The sequence below is a fragment of the Pelodiscus sinensis genome, chromosome 17, assembly GCF_052426305.1.
Source record: "Pelodiscus sinensis isolate ZL-2025 chromosome 17, ASM5242630v1, whole genome shotgun sequence".
In the NCBI taxonomy this organism is placed as follows: domain Eukaryota; kingdom Metazoa; phylum Chordata; order Testudines; family Trionychidae; genus Pelodiscus; species Pelodiscus sinensis.
Genome location: NC_143068.1, coordinates 24,209,496 through 24,229,398, shown reverse-complemented (window position 1 = coordinate 24,229,398; position 19,903 = coordinate 24,209,496). Strand labels below are relative to the sequence as shown.

The window sequence follows — 19,903 nt, the reverse complement described above, 5'->3', positions numbered from 1 at the left end:
CAGAGTGTGGCTACCCACAAGATCTTAGGCACTGGCACAGTTGTGCCACTGCACGCTTTCTAGTGTAGACAAAGCATGCTTTGGTGCATGAATAAAACCAAGAAAAATATTGGTTTCCTAAATGTTTCCAAGTAGAACAAAATATCTTGACTTGACATGACTCTGCTGTGTATTATACAAGTAATATCTCATGACAGTTTCTCTCAAGATCAACAGAACAGTCTCAATGTTGAAATGAATTCAATACTTAACAATTGTTTTGCATTTGTTAGACAATTATAATTCTACTTTACTGTAACTGGAAACAACCTAAAAAATACATGATGGTGCCATACATGGACTGGTGGCACAGATGAAATTAGACATAGTCAAGCCCAGGGGTGGCCAACCTAAATGTGAGAAGGAGCCAGAATTTACCAGTGCACATTGCCAAAGAGCAACAGTTCTATATCACCAGCCCTGATCATCTCCCCACCACCATTCAGCACATTCCACCCACTGGTAGCCCCACCGTCTCCTTTTCCTCCTGACCACTGGGATCAGCTCTCTCTCAGTGGGAGACACTGGAGGGGGGAAGCACAGGTGTGACAGGCTCAGTGGAGAGGGTGGGGAAGTGGCATGATCCTAGGGGGAGAGGGCCTAAGGCAGAGCTGGGGGTTTAACAGTGAGCACCCTCCAGCCCAGTGGAAAGTTGGCACCTGTAGCTCCAGCCCTGGATTTGGTATCTATGCAAGGAGTTGCATGTTAACTTCTGAAGAGCCACATGTGGCTCTGTAGCCACAGGTTGGCCACCCCGTCAAGCCTTATAGAAGATGATGTACTTCCCCCCCCCCCCTTCAAGAATACTAAAATTTTATGCGTCTAAATAATATGATAGAGACGTAGCCGTGTTAGTCTGGTGTAGCTGAAACAAAAATCTAATAAACCATCTTGTTAGTCTTTAAAGTGCTACATAGTCCTGTATTTTGTTTTAAATAATATGAAGCACCCAAAATACTAAACTTCAAATAAAAAAAGTCACAAGATCTCAAGCAATGAAGAAAACACCGACTTGGTATGGAACAAAATCCAAAGTATAAGAAATCTAGGGAGTTAGATATTGTGTAATTTAATAATCATGTAACCATACCAAATCTTAGCGGTTGTACTATTTTTCAATGGTTCCCGGGGCAGGCCAGCAGCCAGTGCACTCCCAGCCCAACTCCCAGGAAACCAGCTGCCACCCTAGGCTTCTGCCTCTGTATCAGAGGTAGCAATTCAGGGGAGCAACAGCCTCTGTCCATGGCAAGACTAGGCTTGCAGCAGACAGAGACTGCTCCGTGGCAGCAGCCCATCTGTAGGGGGCCCACACTCCCCATGGACAAAGGCTGTGCCAGCATCTCATGGAGCAGCCTCTGTCTGCAACAGCAGCCCCTGTGGACAGAGGCTGCACCAGCATCCCACCTGCTCCCCCTGGGCTGCTGCCTCTGATATAGATAAGCGGGTGCTTGTGGGGAGCTGACTCTCAAGCACAGCTTCCCCCGGCTCCCCCTCTCCTGCTGCCTATGTGGGAGGCAGCAAGGCGGGGGAGGGGGAGAAAGGGGGGGAGCAGGCAGCTCTGTGGAACCATCTCCTCACACGTATCGGCTCCTGCCTGTCCTTTTGCTATGGGCATCAGCTCTTGCCTTTCCCCCCTTGCTGCCTCTGATACAGAGACAGCAAGGGGAACTGAGTACCTGTAGTCATTTGGTTTAACCAGTAAACCCAGACTTATCAGTTAATCGTTTACATGACTATATGCTAACAACCCTAAAGGAAACAATTTAAATATATATGTATTAATAGAACTATGAAAAACATTTAAAAGTTTGCAGTGATGAAATGACATCAGAGATGTCCTGTATTATTTGGCTCGTTGTAGGCCACTATGGTTCATATATAGGCAATCTGCTGGGTGTGGTATATGTGAAAATCCAAAACTTTGGAAATAATCCTGGTAATTTACAGCTATTTTAGGGTAACCTTTTCCAGAACTGATGATCTTTTAAGTTTTGTGACTGCCACTGAAACAAGAAATATTCTGAAAGTGCTTTGAGCATCATACCTTTCCAATTTCTCACTAATCTCATAGCATCTTTTCCTCAGCAAGCTCCTAGGGACAAGTATCCTACTGTTTCCCAAAGCAAAGGAAGGAAGGAAAAGAAAAATCTTTGCATCACTCTGAATGCAAACACAAAGCCAGTACTATAGGAATATACAGTAACTGGGAGGTAAGACTAGACCATCACATAGAGTCAAATTTCAAACAAACCGCATTTTCTGCAATAGTGATTGCTTTTGTTATTTCATTTTTCTCCTAGTCAGATGCATTACTATTATGTAGAAACTAAAAATATGATAGCTTTGGGTTATGTATCCGAAATGGTAGTGGCATGTACTCCATTAAGCATATAGCTGAATACAATATTTATCTTAGTCATTCTGAAACCAACTCTTATTTCCAAAACAAACAGAACATATTACAAACAAATAGTAACTGAAACACACGTTTAGTCAATTAACAATGAAACCGGCAAAAACATGTATTAATCATTTAAGACCTAACATATCTGTACTGACAGGATTGTTATAAAAATGAAGTCACCAAATGTGTTAAAATAAAACCAAACTCATTTCACACAAAACTATTTTTAAACATGTATGATTATGGGGGGGGGGGAAGATGGGGTGCAGGTTCTCTTTTCTGGGGAGAAGCTGGAGGAGAGATGGAAAAAGGGAAGGTTACAAATAAGATTTACTTCTGCTTATCAGAAAAATTACCACCTTAGCTGAATAATGCTTTCACTAACTGAATAATGCTTTCATTTACTAACATAAAAGAGTTATTTGCTTACGCATTTCAAAATGGTTAATTTCATACAAATTAAATAATCTGTCTATTCTACAAAGATATATCTTCCTTTTATTAGTAAAATTTATCTCAAAATGTACATGTATAAAAATATCGACACCTATGCTTAACCTCTGATAACTACACAGAACAATTAAAAAGTTGCAGATGAACTACTGCACCTTGACATTTAACCAAGAAAATCTGATGGACATGGAAAACCACCTAGAACAGCCCATGCCCACATGCACAAAATTTTCAGTCTACATATGGGAATTATTTTAGTCCCATGAACCATACATTTATGGAAGTCTATTTTCCCCTTTAATAAAAAAAAACTGCTTTAAAACCACAAGGACTAAATTAAATTTTATCCTGATGATAATTCCTGTTCCTCTAGATCACACTTGTTTGTAACAAATATAAATCATGATTTTTTAAAAAAACCTGCATTCAATAAAAAAAAAATGCAAAAAATATTAGCATGCCATTGCTGAATAAATAGCAGCTTTGTATAAGCACTCACCTATAACAGTCTCTTACTCATCGGTAGCTATGCTATTTATGCAGGATTCTTAAAATGGCGTCTGGCAGCACTGCACTGCCTCATTCCTGTACTGTAGCTAAAATGGTAGCAGTTTATTCAATAACTATATCTCTTGTTTAAATAGCAATGCTATTTTCGAAGCAATCATCTAAATATCAGAAATGGTAAAGGATGATAAAGGGACACCTAACATCCAAATGTTTAAGTAGAAATGCACAAGATAAGGAGTTTTGTGAAGTCACAGGTTACTAAGGAAATTGTTCAATTTTAGATTCAGTCTTCAGTGTGAATCTTTTAGATTTGATGTTTTTATTCTGAATCCCCTGCAAATGTATTAAGAAATAAGGTTAATAGCGCTTGTTCAATTGTATACGTAGGGCAACAATTAGACTAGGTACCTATATCAAAATGCAGTATGTGAATTTTACACATTTAGGATCTTCTAAAAAAACCTATTTAACAGAATGTCCATTTAAAATAGCTTAGCACAATGGGGAGGGGTGGGGGAGGGAGAGAGAACAAGTAAAAAAAGTTGGTATTGTTCAAATCTCTCTCAAAAATGGGAGCTATACAGCTGAGGCCCAATCAAAATAGATACGATATTTATTGGCGTAAAGTTCCAAAACATACAGGCACAGTTTGGGAATGTTTGTAACTGAAGTCAGTGCTATCTATTTTAATGCTACTAGCATAGTGTTTATCAGATGCTTTCAATCTCACAATGAGACACAAAGATATTATGACAATTGGCAATAGTTGTAAGACTGACAACTTCAGTCTGTGGCAAAGTACACGAAACTCAACTCATATACACAATACACTTCCGAATTGGGTATGAAATAGTGAACACATTTCTATTAACAATACTTTCTAAACCCGTTTTAAAGGTCAAGCTAACAGCCTAACAGGCTCATGCAGTGGTGCCTAAATTTTTCTTGTCACAGCCCGTTGCCAGTAAGGGAAACTGTTTGTGCCCCGCCTCCAGTACTGCACAGCCAAGGTGTCCTTAGCAGAGGGGAAGAACTGGGGAAGGGGGAGAAGCTGGCCTCAAGGCAAAGAGGGAATGAGGACAGAGGTGGCAGTGGACTGGAGCTAGGCTACTGGTAGAACAAGGCACAGCTATGCTAAAGGCAGGGCAGGGAGGCACTCCCTCCCTGTCCCCCAAGAGGAATGGCCCAGACTCTGCAATGCCCCAAACAGTCTTTCGTGTCCCTCTTGGGGACACAACTCAGTTTGGGGAGCACTGACCTAGTGGATAATGATATCCACAGTTATTTGAATGCCCATGTTTTGTGTGCAAATTCAGAAATCTCAAGGTGCCATGCAGGGCGCTAATGTAACACAAAGTGTTCCATGTGAGGAAAAAAACTAGGATGTAGTCTTTATCAAGACTTATCATGCCTCCTTGTTGATGATTCTGGATAGGTACCTGTCTTGAGGTACCTTGCTCTATCACTTCCCACCTGCTGGATGAACATGACTACTGAAGCCTGGTCTAGGCACAGAGTTAGATTGACATAAATTGCTTGTGTGGATCTACCTGTGGAAGTGTCTTCATTTAAATTTTGCTCTTGCTGATTAAGTGCCTTTCTATATCCATTTAGTAACACCACCTTCTTAAGCCATGTGGAGGCATGCTTGATGTAATGAAGTTGACGCAATGTCAATGTAGAGATTGCACTGCTTACATTAACTCCTACAGGCTTTCAGGAGCCAATTCACAATGCCCCAACTGACAATCCATATAAACACTCCTGATGAGGATATGCATTGCCGTCACAAGGAACCAAGTACGCACACATACAAGTAATTTAATAACTGAAGTGGCTCTATGTAAGTCAGTTAGGTCGATGTAATTTTGTACTGTTAACATGATCTAGGTTTAAGTAAAAGAAAATAAGAAAGAAGTGGCATCATACACTGGTAAGCAGCCAAGAGAGAAAAGGTAGATGAAGCCTGTGAATAGTAAAATGAAGGAGCTAAATTTACACACTTAATTTTTGTATCATTAAGGTGAAAGTCCCTTAAGCATCTGTTTTTCCATTGTCAATGAATTGAGGGGAAACCTATTTCTACTAAGGTGCCTGAGGGAAAAAAAGAAATCAGATTTGAAGTCATTTGTACTTTGTACCAGTTCCTACGGGTATGTTAAATATTGTGAACAGTTTCAAAAAGTCACTCATTTTTCCTAGGACTACTTAACTTCCAGCTAAAATAGTTTGCCTACAAAGGATGAAAGGGACATGTGGCTTTTTAAAAGCTATTGTTTTCATCCTAATTTATAATCCAGATCTCTTTTGTTTCTCCCTATTACATTCTTTGTATAGATAATTACAAAAATAACTGCATATTGCTACTAAATAATACTGGCTAATCATATTCATCCTGGACAATTCAAAAACTCTTTAGTTGCCAGAAAATTTAAAGAGCAATTATATGATTAATTTCTAGTTACACCAGAACAATTGCCACATTCTACAAATGGCATATACCTCAGCTATACTGCTTCATGCAGGTTCAGTGTAATTGTGAAATGAACAAGAATCAGCTCTGTAAAATCTTGGCTAGGAGGAGTACATGCTTTTTCCTTGCCTCTGTCACTTAAACAAAACCTCTAACTCCATCTGGCCTGAACAGCAGACAGTGCTTCTGTTATGCAGTCTTTAACAGTGAAAGATAGCATCAGATTCATACCTTAACAAAGCCCCAAAAATACATGAAATTCTTCAGCTTATCTGAATTTGCTTTACTTAGATGAAACAAAGATGGTAGAAATTTCCAGAAGGCCTTTCAGTCTTGCCACTGCAATTGTCAATCTTTAACCTACACTCTGTTTCTATTGGCTCAAGTATTCCACAGAGCAGCGTGATTGGGCTGATCTGTAAAACAACACTGCTGTCTCTACCTTGCCTCAGACATCTTACTGCAATGCAGACATTTATTTTTTGTGCACTATAAAAGAATTATATGAGTGATTAAAAATAGCAAGCTTTAACAGACTCACAATGCTACGTTTCATTACATGCACAAGAGCAGCTTATACAAATATTCTTCACTGTCAACAATGTGTCAGAAGGTGTAGATTTGAAACAGATCCTTCTTTAACAAAACCTATGGGAGCCATTTTAATGCAAGCTTTTTGATTGCAGATCACTTATTCCTGCTTCCTCATATTAAACAAATAAAATATTATGCAATGTTTAAGACACGAAGCCAAATTGCTAATATGTACGTATTGTTGTTAGGAAAACTATGCCCGTGTGCAATTTCTTGTTTTTAGCAACTGAAGAATAAAAACAGCATAAATTCATTTCTTAGCTGCATTATTACCTTTGTTTTTGCAGAAAAATATTAAGCACTATAAAAACATGAACCAACAGTACACTTCAGTGTTCATTTAGATGGTGATCTGAATTAGGCATTTTAACCATATAATAATATTTTTGGGTTATTCCATTTTCAAGTAAGATATTAATGTTGGCAAAGAAGTAACCAGAGTTAAATGGCTATGTTACAGTATGTTATCAAATCTATAGGACCCTTCTATAAAAGTTAGCATACAAGGTATAACCATTTCTAAATCCATATCAGATATGGATCCATTCTTACACTGTATAGGATGGACTACCATAAACAATGCAAAAATTAGATCAAAAGCATCAAAAAGGAGGTTTCTGATAACTGCACTGCTATGAGAAAATATCCAGTAAAAAGCAACTTAAGATACACATACAAGTGTTACAGCTTAACTATGTAACAAAGGCACAAGGTGTCTTACATAGTAAGAAGTCAAACAACATTTGATCTTGGATGATATTTCATGTAGTATCAAAAACACAGATTTAGGGAGAAATACCCCTTTACTCAGTCCTTCCAACAGCTAAAGTACTGCTGAGTACTAGCACTTTCATTACACCTTAAAAACCTGAGGAACAACCAAATGGAGCTCCACGCTCCAAACATGTTTAATTAAAGATCGAGGAACAAAGACCAAGTTAAAAAAATTCACTGGCCACAGGTAAACAGGAAGAAAGAGCTTTAAGTTTAGCAGCACATTATCAGAAAAACAGTACATTCAAAAGGGAACATAGTTTACTTGAACAAGTCATTTGAAATAGATAATGATTAAAGCTTCAAAATTTGTACATGCTTAGCCTCGGACATTACTTCACCTGCTGAACTCGAGGCCCCCTGTTAAAACCAAAAATTGTTAAACTATGAAAAATGTTCAGAGAGCAGCACACTGCTTACTTACCAACTGTTCAAGCAACCATCTCATTTTTCCACAGTTAAGAAGCTACAACAGGCTGGTAGATTTGGGAATTGATCAAAAGGGAATTTTTTGAAACAATTACACAGCAATACATCTAAATCAAAATATAGGACTCCCCCCAAAAAGAGACAATAATCAAAAATTAACTATTTGTAATACTGTCAAGAACCACACATATTTTATATATCTCATGGACTCCACAACACAGAACTGAAGCTGCTACAGTGTAAAACAAAAAGACACAGATAAAAAGGTACATAAATTTATTTTAACTATGCAAGAGAAGAAAGCTAATACTTGAAAAATATATTTTCTTTAAAGAATTAGGCATTTAAACAGATGTGTTGTTGCATTTTATTGACCAGCAAACTAATTCTAAAACCTGCAGCTTGAGAAACTTCTTTTAAAGGAACAAAATGTTAACCATATATTGCCCTTCAGAAAGAGAAACACATTGTATTAACTACTCCTGTAAGAAAAAAATTAATATTCATTTCAAGTAAAGATAAGCTGCATAAAAAACATGATGCAACAGCACCCCACCACGTAGGCCCAATATCTACAATCTGCCATTAGCACTTTTTGCTGATGTCCAGGTTTTTTAAAATCCCATCTTTTCTCAGAGATAACTCAGCTTAGCTATTCCTTTCACCGTTTAGAAAGGTAAACTTGCCTGTTCTGCTGTCTGCCATTATCTCTGCTTGACTCCCTGTAGGGCAGTTAAATGCATCTGCTCCCTAGCTTCCATTTTCTCTTCAGCAGGCATGTGACACAACAGACAATAGTGCTGGCAAACTGCTCAGAGACAGAAAGCTTCATTGGAATATCAGGATCTTGATAAACTCTAAAAACACCATCATCCTGTGAAGAAGTAGGTATGCCAAGGTTTTGCCACTCTGCAAAATAAAGCTATGGCTAATGGCTACTAACCATGTGACCCAAGAAAGCAAATTTACACAGTTTCAACTTAATAAAGTGCTGTGGTGTCTGTTTTGCACAACAAATCACAGAGAATCACACTGTTAACCCACAACTCATAGGTCTTAGAGAAAAAAAATTTAAAAAGTAAAGCTTACCTCTGTGGATGCATTGTTAACACAGTGTTATGTCAATACTTATAAAACATGGAGGACAGGCTCTCAGTACTCAGACAGAAAGGGCTTGGCACTTCAGCTTGATGATCTGTCTTCCTAATAAAAGCTAATCCTGGATTGGCTACTTTAGTAAATCTGAATGTAAAGCTTCAGGGGATTGGCTGAAACACTTCCTGAGCGATTATCTTTGTGCAGCTCTGGCAAGCAGGAGCCATCCTGTGCATAGAGAAGACAGGCTAAGCTAGGCCTGTTTCTGAAAAGAAACTTAAAAAGAGGCCCTATATGTGAATTCTGGTACAAAGTAATCAGATTTTCAAACGGTGGAAAGTGATCACTAACTGTGTGCTTAAATAAAACATGCACCACAAACTATCTTTACTGACTGCATTCAGATATTTTAAATCTGCAGAAGGGAGGGTTCATCCAAGTCACAAAAACTATTTTTTCTAAAAGAAAAACTAAATTTACTTTGTTACCATTCAGGCCATAATTAGAAAATGCAGGAAAGCACGTAAAAACAGATAAATGGGAGGGAATAAAATTAAACAAATACTTAAGGATCAGGAAGAATCATATTTTAGATTTTAAAAACCCAAATGCCCACCCCTGATTAGATACACACAACATAATTCCATTAAAAACTTAATGCAAAACGTCTAGTTCAGAACTTAAATGATTTCTACAAAAACTACTGCATAATGTATTTTAGATTATAGAGTAAGTAGCTCATTATACCCATATTTGCACGCAATACACACATCTACCTTCCTCCTAATTTAAAAACAAAATGCTGCAATGAATAATACAAATTGTCAATATCGCACCAGATGCTGTGTTTTTCAGTTCCCCTCCCCCACCACTCAGGCCTTCTAAACCTGTCAGTTAAACAAAAATCTGACTTCCGTATTAGTCGGCTGCAGCTGCAGCTTCCTGTCTATTAACCCTGTCAGATTCAGTACTTTTAAAGATGTAGGCCCTAAGAAAATATAGGTTTCAGCATGTGGAAAAATATCAGAGTCTGCTTTCAGATGGAAGCACAACTCTCTAGATTTTGCAGCATTTTGCTATAGTTTTTACCCTAAAGGCTTTGTAGAATGAAGGTATCTGAAAAAATAGAATGTGATTGGAGCTAGAATGCTATCCATTTAAACAACCAGTTACATTAAAGACAATGCTCAAGCACTTTATCAAAAGAAAATGAACATTCATCCTCCAAATATCCCATGATTCAATTCCCTTTCTTACTGCAGTATGGAGAGCAGGGTCAGATTTCTCACTATACCAAAAGAGGGAAAGGCTCAAACAAATGGAAATGTTAAGGGTCAAACTTTCACAAAAGCCTCTGCCTAGTCTTTACCCTCATACTCAAATTCTTGCATCTGAAAAACTGGTAGCAAGGCAAAAAAAAAAATCTATATGCACCCATAAACTAGAGTGCTCACAGACATTATAGATGAAGAGAGACTGATTATGAAAATAAAACCTTTTATTTAAAAAATGTTTTTTGCATAAACAAAAAGGGAGAGGGTAAGTGTCAGGTTTAAGATTTAAATATTAAATAGAAAATAAGCTAAAGAAAACAAAGCTAAACATTCTTACCATACTGAATTTGGATTTGATGCAGAACCCAGGATTGCACAACAGCAGGCTATAAAAAGCCTCTCTCTGAAATCAGGAGGAAGGCTAATTGCCAGTGAAGCCTGCACAAGATTCTCTACTTTGCCTTTAAGAGTTATTGATCTCTAAAACAATCACCACAAATAAAGCTAATAACCCCCACACACATGCGATTCAAAAGCACAGAATCAGTTTACCACACAAGTATAAATGCCTTTGCATTGTGAATCTGCTGAGTCACATATGCAATCCAATACAAAAAAATAATCCTAGGCTGTAGTATCACATGCTGAATTAAAGTTGTTTCTGAGATAACATTCATCTTCTATGGGGAAATCCCAAGCTACCATGTCACCAAACGGTGTACATTTTTCTGTGCTCTTGCACTTTAGGCTGTACAAGCAGATTAAAAGCCCCAAGTGCAATGCTCATTTATTTCCTAACCAATTCTAGAGTCTCTGCTGGAAGCATTTTCCCTATTTAGCCCTAGCAATATTTTTTAGGGCAGAGATCAGGAAGGCTTACGGATTACTTTGTCAGCTATATTCTGTTTTAGGAATGCAACAGAAACAGAATGCCTCTATTAAGGGAAACGTACAGCCCACTACAGCAGCAACAAAACACTAGAAATGCATGACATTCAAGTGAGAATTTTCAGCAATTTTCTTTTAATAGTTCAAACCCTTCAAAGCAGGTTTCTTTCTCATTGTGTGCCTAAAACCCTATGAAGTAAAGGATTACTTCCTCTGATGCATAACTATCTAGACTTTGATTCTTCCATGCAATGGTATAAGAGAAGGGGAATTATCAACTACTATCAACTAAAATTTATTCTTATTAATAGACAACTGCAGAGACCTGAGATTATTCACATTGCAAACAAAAACCTTAACTCCCTATGAATGCAGTGAATGAATAAAACTTAACATAATATTTGTCAGTACTCTCTGCGAAGCAAGACCTGGGTGTGGGAAAGCAATGGCTGATGGTTATTGGGCACATTGCCAAGATGACAAACTTGTTCTTAGGGAAAAGATAGCTAGGCCACACAGGAGACAGTAATTTATTAGCTAATGCACAAAGTGGCAACAATCCTAGAAAAGGCCACAAGTTCTACCCTTTTTATTCAAAGAAATGTTGGCCTGATCTAGAAAAGTGAGTGGTCCAGTGGTCACAAGCTAGCAAACTATGAACAAAATCTAAAGAGGGTATACGGCTCCGAACTGGCCTTTTTCTGTTATTTTAAAAATACAAAATCAGGAAGGAGAATGCTTTAAATATCTTCTCTATTTTTTTGCCCATTAAATATGTTTTACTACAGTAGATGAAATTTCAATTAAGGAATTATAGGAACCACTAATACAATCAGTAAATAATACCTGTTACCTGAAATAAAAGGCAATTCAATGCATGTCTGACTGCTGCTTGACTAATTCTCTTTCATGAGGGTGGTAATTTTTTTGGGTGGAGAAGAGCAAAGAAAACAAAGAAGAGAAAGCAAAGAGCTTTGTTAAGGTAAGAGAGAGCTGGCACAATAGGACACACCCATATTACACAGGAGGGGCACAGAAACCTCAGCACAACTTTGTGTGAGCCAAACAGATTCTACATCCACTATATATTTGAGAGAGTTTGTTTGTCTATCCAAGAACTCTTCCTACGTTATAAAAGCTAGGACCACCAAACTGGGTATACAGTTTTCTCTTACCATAACTTAAAGCAAAGTAAGGGTTTGGTTGTGCCAGGAAAATGGGAAGTGCCTAGAACGGATTACTTTTCAGAAAACCATACAGAACAGACACAGAATTCCCAGGCAGGTGAAAGGGGCTGGCTGGGGGCACACCACCTCCCATCCATAAATGCCCCAACCCCGAACCTCTGACTCCTTCGGATGGGAGAGGAACTGAAGCTTCCTCCTTCACTCCAATTCATGAGAGAACATTGCTGGCTGTTCCCCTTCACAGTGAAGTGAGGGGAACACAGACAGTTTGCTGCATTCTTCACTCTGGCTGGGGAGTGCAGGGGGCAAACCTGCCCCAGCCAAGGGCCATGCATCCCTCCCCCTACAGTGCCTGCTAGAGCTGCAGTAACATGGAGAGGCTCTGTTCACCTGGCCCCAAGCCACTGTGGTGAGAGAGGGCTGGGGTAGCCTTCTCTTCCCCAAACAGCCAGTATACTGAACCCCTCATCTCCAGCCTCACCCAGAGCTACAATTTAAATTAAGCATTTTCATTTTATTTTTCAAATACCAAAAATTAATCGAGTTAAAGACCTGAACAATGGCAGGTAAATATTTTAGTGTTTTGATAGGACTGAAAGTCACTTGTATTGATTTATATTTTAAGTTCAGTATGTTTCATATGTATTTATTTATAAGATAGGTTCTTTCTATGCACATTACTATTTTTAAAAAAATTAGTGCATAAAACATGTATCAGAATTGTAGAACAGAGAAAAAAACATTAAAGAGAACATAACCCACTCCCTAATCAGAAGAGTCACTCTTTATTTCTGAGTTACTGAGAAGTCTGAGGTTGTTTTTCAGCAAGTTGTTTGTTGAAGTTTGGCTCAAAGTGCGAGACACATAACAAAATACTAATGAACCAGCTATTAGTATATTGTGGAGAAGCAGGTGGTTGGCCTTCTGAAATGCACTGATGATCTATATAAGCCCTAAGGACCATAGGCTGGGCACCCTTGAGCTAGCATGTGGGCAGTATAATGCTTTGAAGATGTAAGATATTACAAGACTATAGGGAATTGGGGGATGGAGATGAAGATGAGCGCAGGAAAAGAAAGAAAAACAAGTGGGAAAAGATGGAAGAGAGAAGAGGACATAGAGAGAAGGAAAAATTGAAATAATTAATCCTGTATAAACTTCACTCTCTGCCTGCCAGAAGCAAGAGGAACTATTCCCCTGAAAGTCCCATGAACTGTGCCCAGGCAGGATATGCCATTCATCAAGAACTATACTCACCACAGGCTGGAGGCACCATTTCCTAAGAGGACCACTGGCTGCACTCACCACAGGCAGGTGGTACCCTCCTGCACTTGCCCCCAGACTTCTAGAAACTCTGCCCACTGCTCATCACAGGCAAGATGTGTTTCCTGGACAGCCCTACATACCGCTCCTTCTATCCAACACTGTCAGAGGTCTCATTCAAACAGAGAAAACTATAGCAACTTCAGGCAGGACTTCAATCTCCCAACCCACAATGAGAAATATAATTGGAAATAACAGTAAAAGATAGTTAATAGGAAAAAGGAGTATGAAGGGAAGAGGAGTGAATTGGGGATATACATTCAATAAGGAAAAAAGTGGGTTGTTCACAGCCTCAGAAGGGAAGCACAACGGGTTAAAAACCCACAAAGAAAGGAGAGAAGGACTAGCAGGTGACAAACTGGTCACAGGTCTGTGTGTGTGCATGTGAGAGACACTCTGGATGAAAGAGGAGTTATATTCCCAAAAGAAAAGCAGAAAGGGGAGAGAGAGGAAATTAGCATTATAAGGCTTGTCAACTGACTTGGGCTTTCAAAGTCTGTGAGCCCTGTCTCCTGAACATGGGATTCTAAACACTGATTCGATCAGTACCTTCCATGACATTGTTTCCTGCCTTCCCCATTTTATTCTGAAAAAGCAACAGTGCCAGTAATTACCTCCATGGCTAGAGATCTGTAACCTAAGCAGCATCCTGGGATTTGTTTTTCGTATCTAACTAAATGGGCCTAGAGTCGAATCTCGAACTCCCGCATTTCTAGAATTACTGCCAGACTCACAGCTATTTGACCTGCTGGAGAAGCTGGTCCTTTTGTCAGAAGTCCAGCTACATGACTGAGATACACTGATTCACCGCTAAGCTAGAGAGCTTTTTGTGATCAGATGTACATTCACTTTTCTATCTGGACAATATTTTTGTAACATTTCTGGATTGGTTTATTTGTTCTAACTCACACTGCTTATTCCTTATCTCACTGCAGACTGAAGAGGCTGAATTATTTTTATTTGTTAGTTTGTTTGTAATAGGTGTTGAAGTATTTGCCATGTTATTAAAGCAGGACATAGAGGAATAATAGCTCTCAGCAGAAACTTTCATATGTTGAGATAATATGCCTCATGTTCTCCTCTTAAAGGAGGTCTCTATTCATGAGCAGTCATTTGCCAAAGACATCTTTAAATCCCCAAAGCATGCTAGTGCAAAAGATTCTGGGCCGTGTGGAGGACTTGGCCTGCACTTAACAGAATATCTTGTGCAGAAACAGGAACATGCAGACTGGGGAGAAACTCACCAGGCAGAGAAGAATGGTTTGAGACTGACTATGAGTGAACACTCAGGTCCCAATATTTTTATACCACTGTATAGCTAGTTTATGTGTGAGGACACATCTGATTTTATCTTCTTATTTTCCATTAGCCCATATATGTATTTGAATAGGCAAGTTGGCATCTCTCAACAATTTTTTTACAATTAATTATTTTATATGCTGGTGATTAAGGCTCCAATTTATTCACAACTTTGCTGATTCCAAGATTTATACATCAAATAAACATACATAAATCTCAACCATGTCTTTGGACATTTGGGGAATTTTTTGCATAAAAATCTTTCTAAATGTCTATACTTTCCTTTCCAGTTCTACTGCTAAAATTTATTCTGTGTGTTGGTTAAATGTTATCTTGACTTTTGTAACCACCTCATTTCTGGACTTCCCACTTCAAGTATATCCAAAACACAGTACTGTACTGCCAAAACATTCAAAAATCAACAACTATGAGATTAGCTTTAGATTTTTTTTAAATTAAATAGGATACATTTTGAATTATTTTCATTTAACTTGTGATTTTTGAACCTTTAGGATACACATTTTCAAGCATTTTTCTGCAACTATGAGAAGCCAGCAACTTACTTTTTCTTTTTTTAAATAAAAGTGGAGACTTCCCATGCATTTAAAAAAACAGCAGGAGATTTTAAGACACACACCAAAATATCCTAAAGCCATGTAATGAAAATTAAAAGAGATTGGTAATATAAAACATTTGCTGCTACCATCATCTTCCCTTTCCCATTCTCTGACTTCGTCACCACCCATCTCAGCAAATTATGATCAGCTCATCCCCAGCTTTAATCTTTTCACCAACTTCTTGTATTTTTTACCCTTAGTAAACGTAAGCTTTTGTATCACCATCAAGATTTTTCACACCTGCTACTTTTCCTCTTCACTCAACTACTTACAATCCTCTCTCCTAATTTCTCCCCCTGCTTCCTTCCCCACTCTGGGCTGTCCTCTTGCTATCATTATGCTTGAAATAACATCTTATGCCTTATGTTCCAATCATTTCCCTTCTCCTCCACCAAATATATCATAAAACCACTTTCACAAAACTACCAACATCTGCACCAATGTTTCCATGCTTTCTGGCATTTTGTAATGTATTGCACATGCCTAAGAGACACTAAAATCCTTGGGGCTGGAACTCCGTTTATTTTATGTTTACAAATGAGTTGAAGATAATGAGCAGGGCTCGATGAACTATGTAATCTACTTGCCCGTGGCGAGCAGATTACAACCTGGAAGAGCTGGGTTCAGGCAATCTGCGCATGCGCAGATTGCCGGACAACGCAGCTGGCGAGCAGGGCTCACCACGGCTCAGCGAGCCCTGATAATGAGATTGCAATATAGAACAAGCACAACTTCTTCCACTTGTGGCCTTTCTCTATTGTGAAGCTAGGTCTCCTGCATCACAAGTGGAAGGCTAGCATGCCATTAGTATGCATTTCATTCTCATTAATTAGTGCCAACTTTCAGAGTGGTGGCCATGTTAGCATGTTTCAGCAAAATATAAGGAGTTGTCCTTTGGGTCCTTTTTAAAGACTAACAAATTTATTTGGGCATAAGCTATTGTGGGCAGGAACCCACTTCATCAGATGCATTCATTGTATTAACTAGTGTGTGAATACACAGTTATATTCATTTAAGTATATATAGAGTTTCCTTTTGCAGAGGATGGCGATGCACTCTTTTCTTCCTCTGATATGTGTTCAATGTTTGTTGAGCCTTCTTAATACTAATTTGTAACTGATGACTATAATTCTTTCCTGAGCTCAACCCAATGAAAAACTATGTCAAAGCTGGGCTTGCTGTGAAGGTGTTTATGCTCTTATCAAGGCCACTGTTCTAAAAGGGTGAGGCAGAATAATAGAATAGGGAGCTGAGTTGTATCCGTGCTGTCTGCAAGATAACAGGCAAGTAGCTCAGAATGACTATCTTTATTAATTAGACTACACAAAATAGCAACTTGAATTGTGAGATTAGTTTGCAAGTACTTTTATCTATCTATATATTTTAAAAACGTGCAGCTGTCTGTCCGTCAGTTTGCTCAAGAACTCCTCCTAAACTATAAGAACTAGGACCACCAAATTTGGTATGCAGCTTCCTCTTCTCCTAACTTAAAGCAAAGTCAAGGTTTGGTTCTGCCAAGACAATGGGATGTGCCTGGAATCTGAACGTTTCTCATAAAATTCAAAGGGAAGGGTTTGGTAGGAAGGAGTTACACTGTAGAATGACCACAAGGGACAGCAAACACCCCAGCAGGAAGCCACTGGCCTGCCCAAGGGAGCAGCTGCTGGCCGCTGCATAGCACCCTCCACACATCCCCAGGCTGGGCTGGAGGGGGGGGGGGGGGCGGGAAGTGCCGGTGGGAGATATGCATGTCCCCTCCAACCCCAAGGGAGTGCTGTTTGGAGGGATGCACAGCCCTCACCCTCTGCACCAGGCCTGGGGAGCACCAGCAGGCAGCCTCTGAGGGCCTCTCCCGGCCTCTGAGGGCCTCTCCCGGGGCTGGCCTTGGGGTGAAGCCAGCAACAAGGTGTGCAACCCTCCCACACTCCAGGCTGACACAGGAAGAAGACAGCAGTCAGGGTGCACGTTCCCACCACTCCCATTCTGGGTCAAAGTCTCTTAGTTCAATAAATTTGACTTTGTTCTAAAAACTTCTATATGCTTACATAACGCTACAAGTCACATGGGGGCAGGGAAGGCCCAGAAACTGTATTGGTTTCACAGGCATAGATACATTGTATACCACATTGTAACTGTACAAAGAGCTGTGAAGCAAAACTAAAAATAGAATTTAGCAGATTTTCACACAAGTCACATTTCTCAGAATCTGTGGGACATTTATATAAAAGTATCAGAGGGGTAGCTGTGTTAGTCTGTATCTGCAAAAACAAGGAGGAGTCCTGTGGCACTTTAAAGACTATCAGATTTATTTGGACTTAAGTTTTTCGCCCATGAATGCTTATGCCCAAATAAATCTGTTAGTCTTTTGGGTGCCATAGGACTTCTTGTTTTTTAGATAAAAGTGTTAGTTTACCTGTGGCATGAATTTTAGTTTTTTCCAAAAGAATTATTTTCTCCTTTGTGTAATTCTCTTGATACCTCTAAGTTTGTGAAGATATCCCAGAGTGCAACATACCAAGTACCAGAAGCCTTATTATTGAAACCATGCTATTTGTGAAGTCACAAGAAGCTACATTCTGGGGTCAGTGAATCAGGCAGTACCAAAGACATTTCACAAGGGGGGAGAGGAAGAGACTCATTTAAAACCAAACCAAACCGTAACAAGTCAAAGTTACTTTTACGTAGTATATGTCCACAGTCTGGTCACAAATAAATTTAGCACAGAAACTGGCATTTAATTCAGTTTTCACTTTTGTCATGCACATCATCTTTGACTTACACCTCCCTATTCCAGCTCAGCTCCTTCCCCTACATTTTGCCCTTGTTGTGAAATTCCTCTTTTGTTTTTGTGGAATGCCCTCAGGTATTTGCAAATCATAATTGATTCTCCTGCATGAAATGCAAAAAGGTAATTAGATAACATTTAACTCATCCTGGATATAGGATCTCTCCAAACATTGTAAATCCTGCATAAACATGATCCCAGCAAATATTATCTGAATGTGATTACTACCAAGTAATGCAAATGAATGCTACAGTGTGCACTTCCCTCTACAGCTATATTATGGTAGAGATCTATTTAAAATGTAGGGAAAAAACCCTACAATAACAAGTCAAGGACTGCCAATGTAGGTACATTAATTTTTTTGAATTTGAACATTAAAAAATAACCTTTTAAATGTCAATAGTTATCTCAGTTTCTAGGGGACAGGATCCACAAAAATCTCCATAATTGCTCAGACAGAAAAGCAGAGGTATTCTTCTCATGCACTGCTCCAAGTCTCACATTCACACAAAATTCTGATATAGCTGGAGACTCCTGATAATACAATAAACAGTGAAAAAACTCTGAATTTAATCATTATGCTTCTGTGTTCATGTCCCACTGAGATTCAAGGGAGCTGCTTATGCTTCCCCTCTGGTAGCCAAGGCTCACACAATTTGCATGACATGCATTTGTCAACCCTATAAAGCATTCTTGTTGCCTTGCTCAAAAATCACTCATCCAAACTGGGCTGGAGATGTACCTTCTGGCCACTAGGGGACTGCAATGGCACCAAAGATCCCAACTACACACTTCTTTTTTTGGCTGTTCCCCCGATGAATCTGAGGTGACAGAGAAGGCAACAAAGGCAAGGACTCCATCCAGACTGGGGTCCAGTACTGGCTTCAGTCTTCACCATTTTCCTCTTCATAAAGATCCCTGCTCATCCAGCTATCCTTATTTAAACTGGAGACTAGAGAGGGCAGAAACAGTCTCTTGGTTACCTTTGTGTACAGTGCCTATAACACTCTGATTCCAATACATAAAGGAGCTCCCTATGCTCTCTACTGTGATACAAAATGAATTTTAAAAAGAGGTTACACACCTTGTGCTATAACTGGTGTGGTGGAGTGCCCACAGGGACACACATCTCGAAAAACACCAGTTACTGCACAAGGTGAAACAAAATACAGGACTATGTAGCACTTTAAAGACTAACAAGATGGTTTATTAGATGATGAGCTTTCGTGGGCCAGACCCACTTCCTCAGATCAAATAGTGGAAGAAAATAGTCACAGCCATATATACCAAAGGATACAATTACAAGAAAGTGAACACATATGAAAAGGACAAATCACATTTCAGAACAGAAGGGGGATGCGGGGGTGTGGGGGGGAAGGAAGGTGAATGCCTGTAAGTTAATGATATTAGAGGTGGGGAAGGGTAGATGTCTGTGAGTTAATAGTGTTAGAGGTGATAATTAGGGAAGCTATCTTTGTAATGAGTAAGATAGCTGGAGTCTTTGTTCAGGCCTCCGAGGAGAGTGTCGAATTTTAGCATGAATGCCAGTTCAGAGGATTCTCTTTCAAGTGCAGATTTGAATGTCTTCTGAAGTAGGATGCAGGTGAGTAGGTCATTGAGACAGTGAATTAGATAGCTTCCCTAATTATTTGTCCTTTTCATATGTGTTCACTTTTTTTTAATTGTATCCTTTGGTATGTATGGTTGTGACTATTTTCTTCCACTATTTGATCTGAGGAAGTGGGTCTGGCCCACGAAA

General features: G+C 39.1%; 1 protein-coding gene across 9 annotated transcripts in view; it reads right to left on the bottom strand.

Moving 5' to 3' along the window:
* Positions 1 to 19,903, bottom strand: part of ZMYND8 (zinc finger MYND-type containing 8) — a 165,524-nt gene that overhangs the window by 117,286 nt on the left and 28,335 nt on the right. The window contains exon 1 of one of the 9 annotated variants that reach the window (XM_089769698.1): positions 17,773 to 17,795. The exons of 5 other annotated variants lie outside the window; for them this stretch is intronic. Coding sequence is in view for 1 of the 4 variants with exons in the window: in XM_089769694.1 (XP_089625820.1) it covers positions 8,766 to 8,779 (14 nt within the window). In the remaining 3 variants the exon portion in view is untranslated. Of the gene's footprint in view, positions 1 to 8,362; positions 8,728 to 8,765; positions 8,974 to 10,382; positions 10,406 to 17,772; positions 17,796 to 19,903 lie in introns of those variants that run through there. 3 more of the 9 variants (XM_089769697.1, XM_089769694.1, XM_089769696.1) reach the window with 3 other exon arrangements.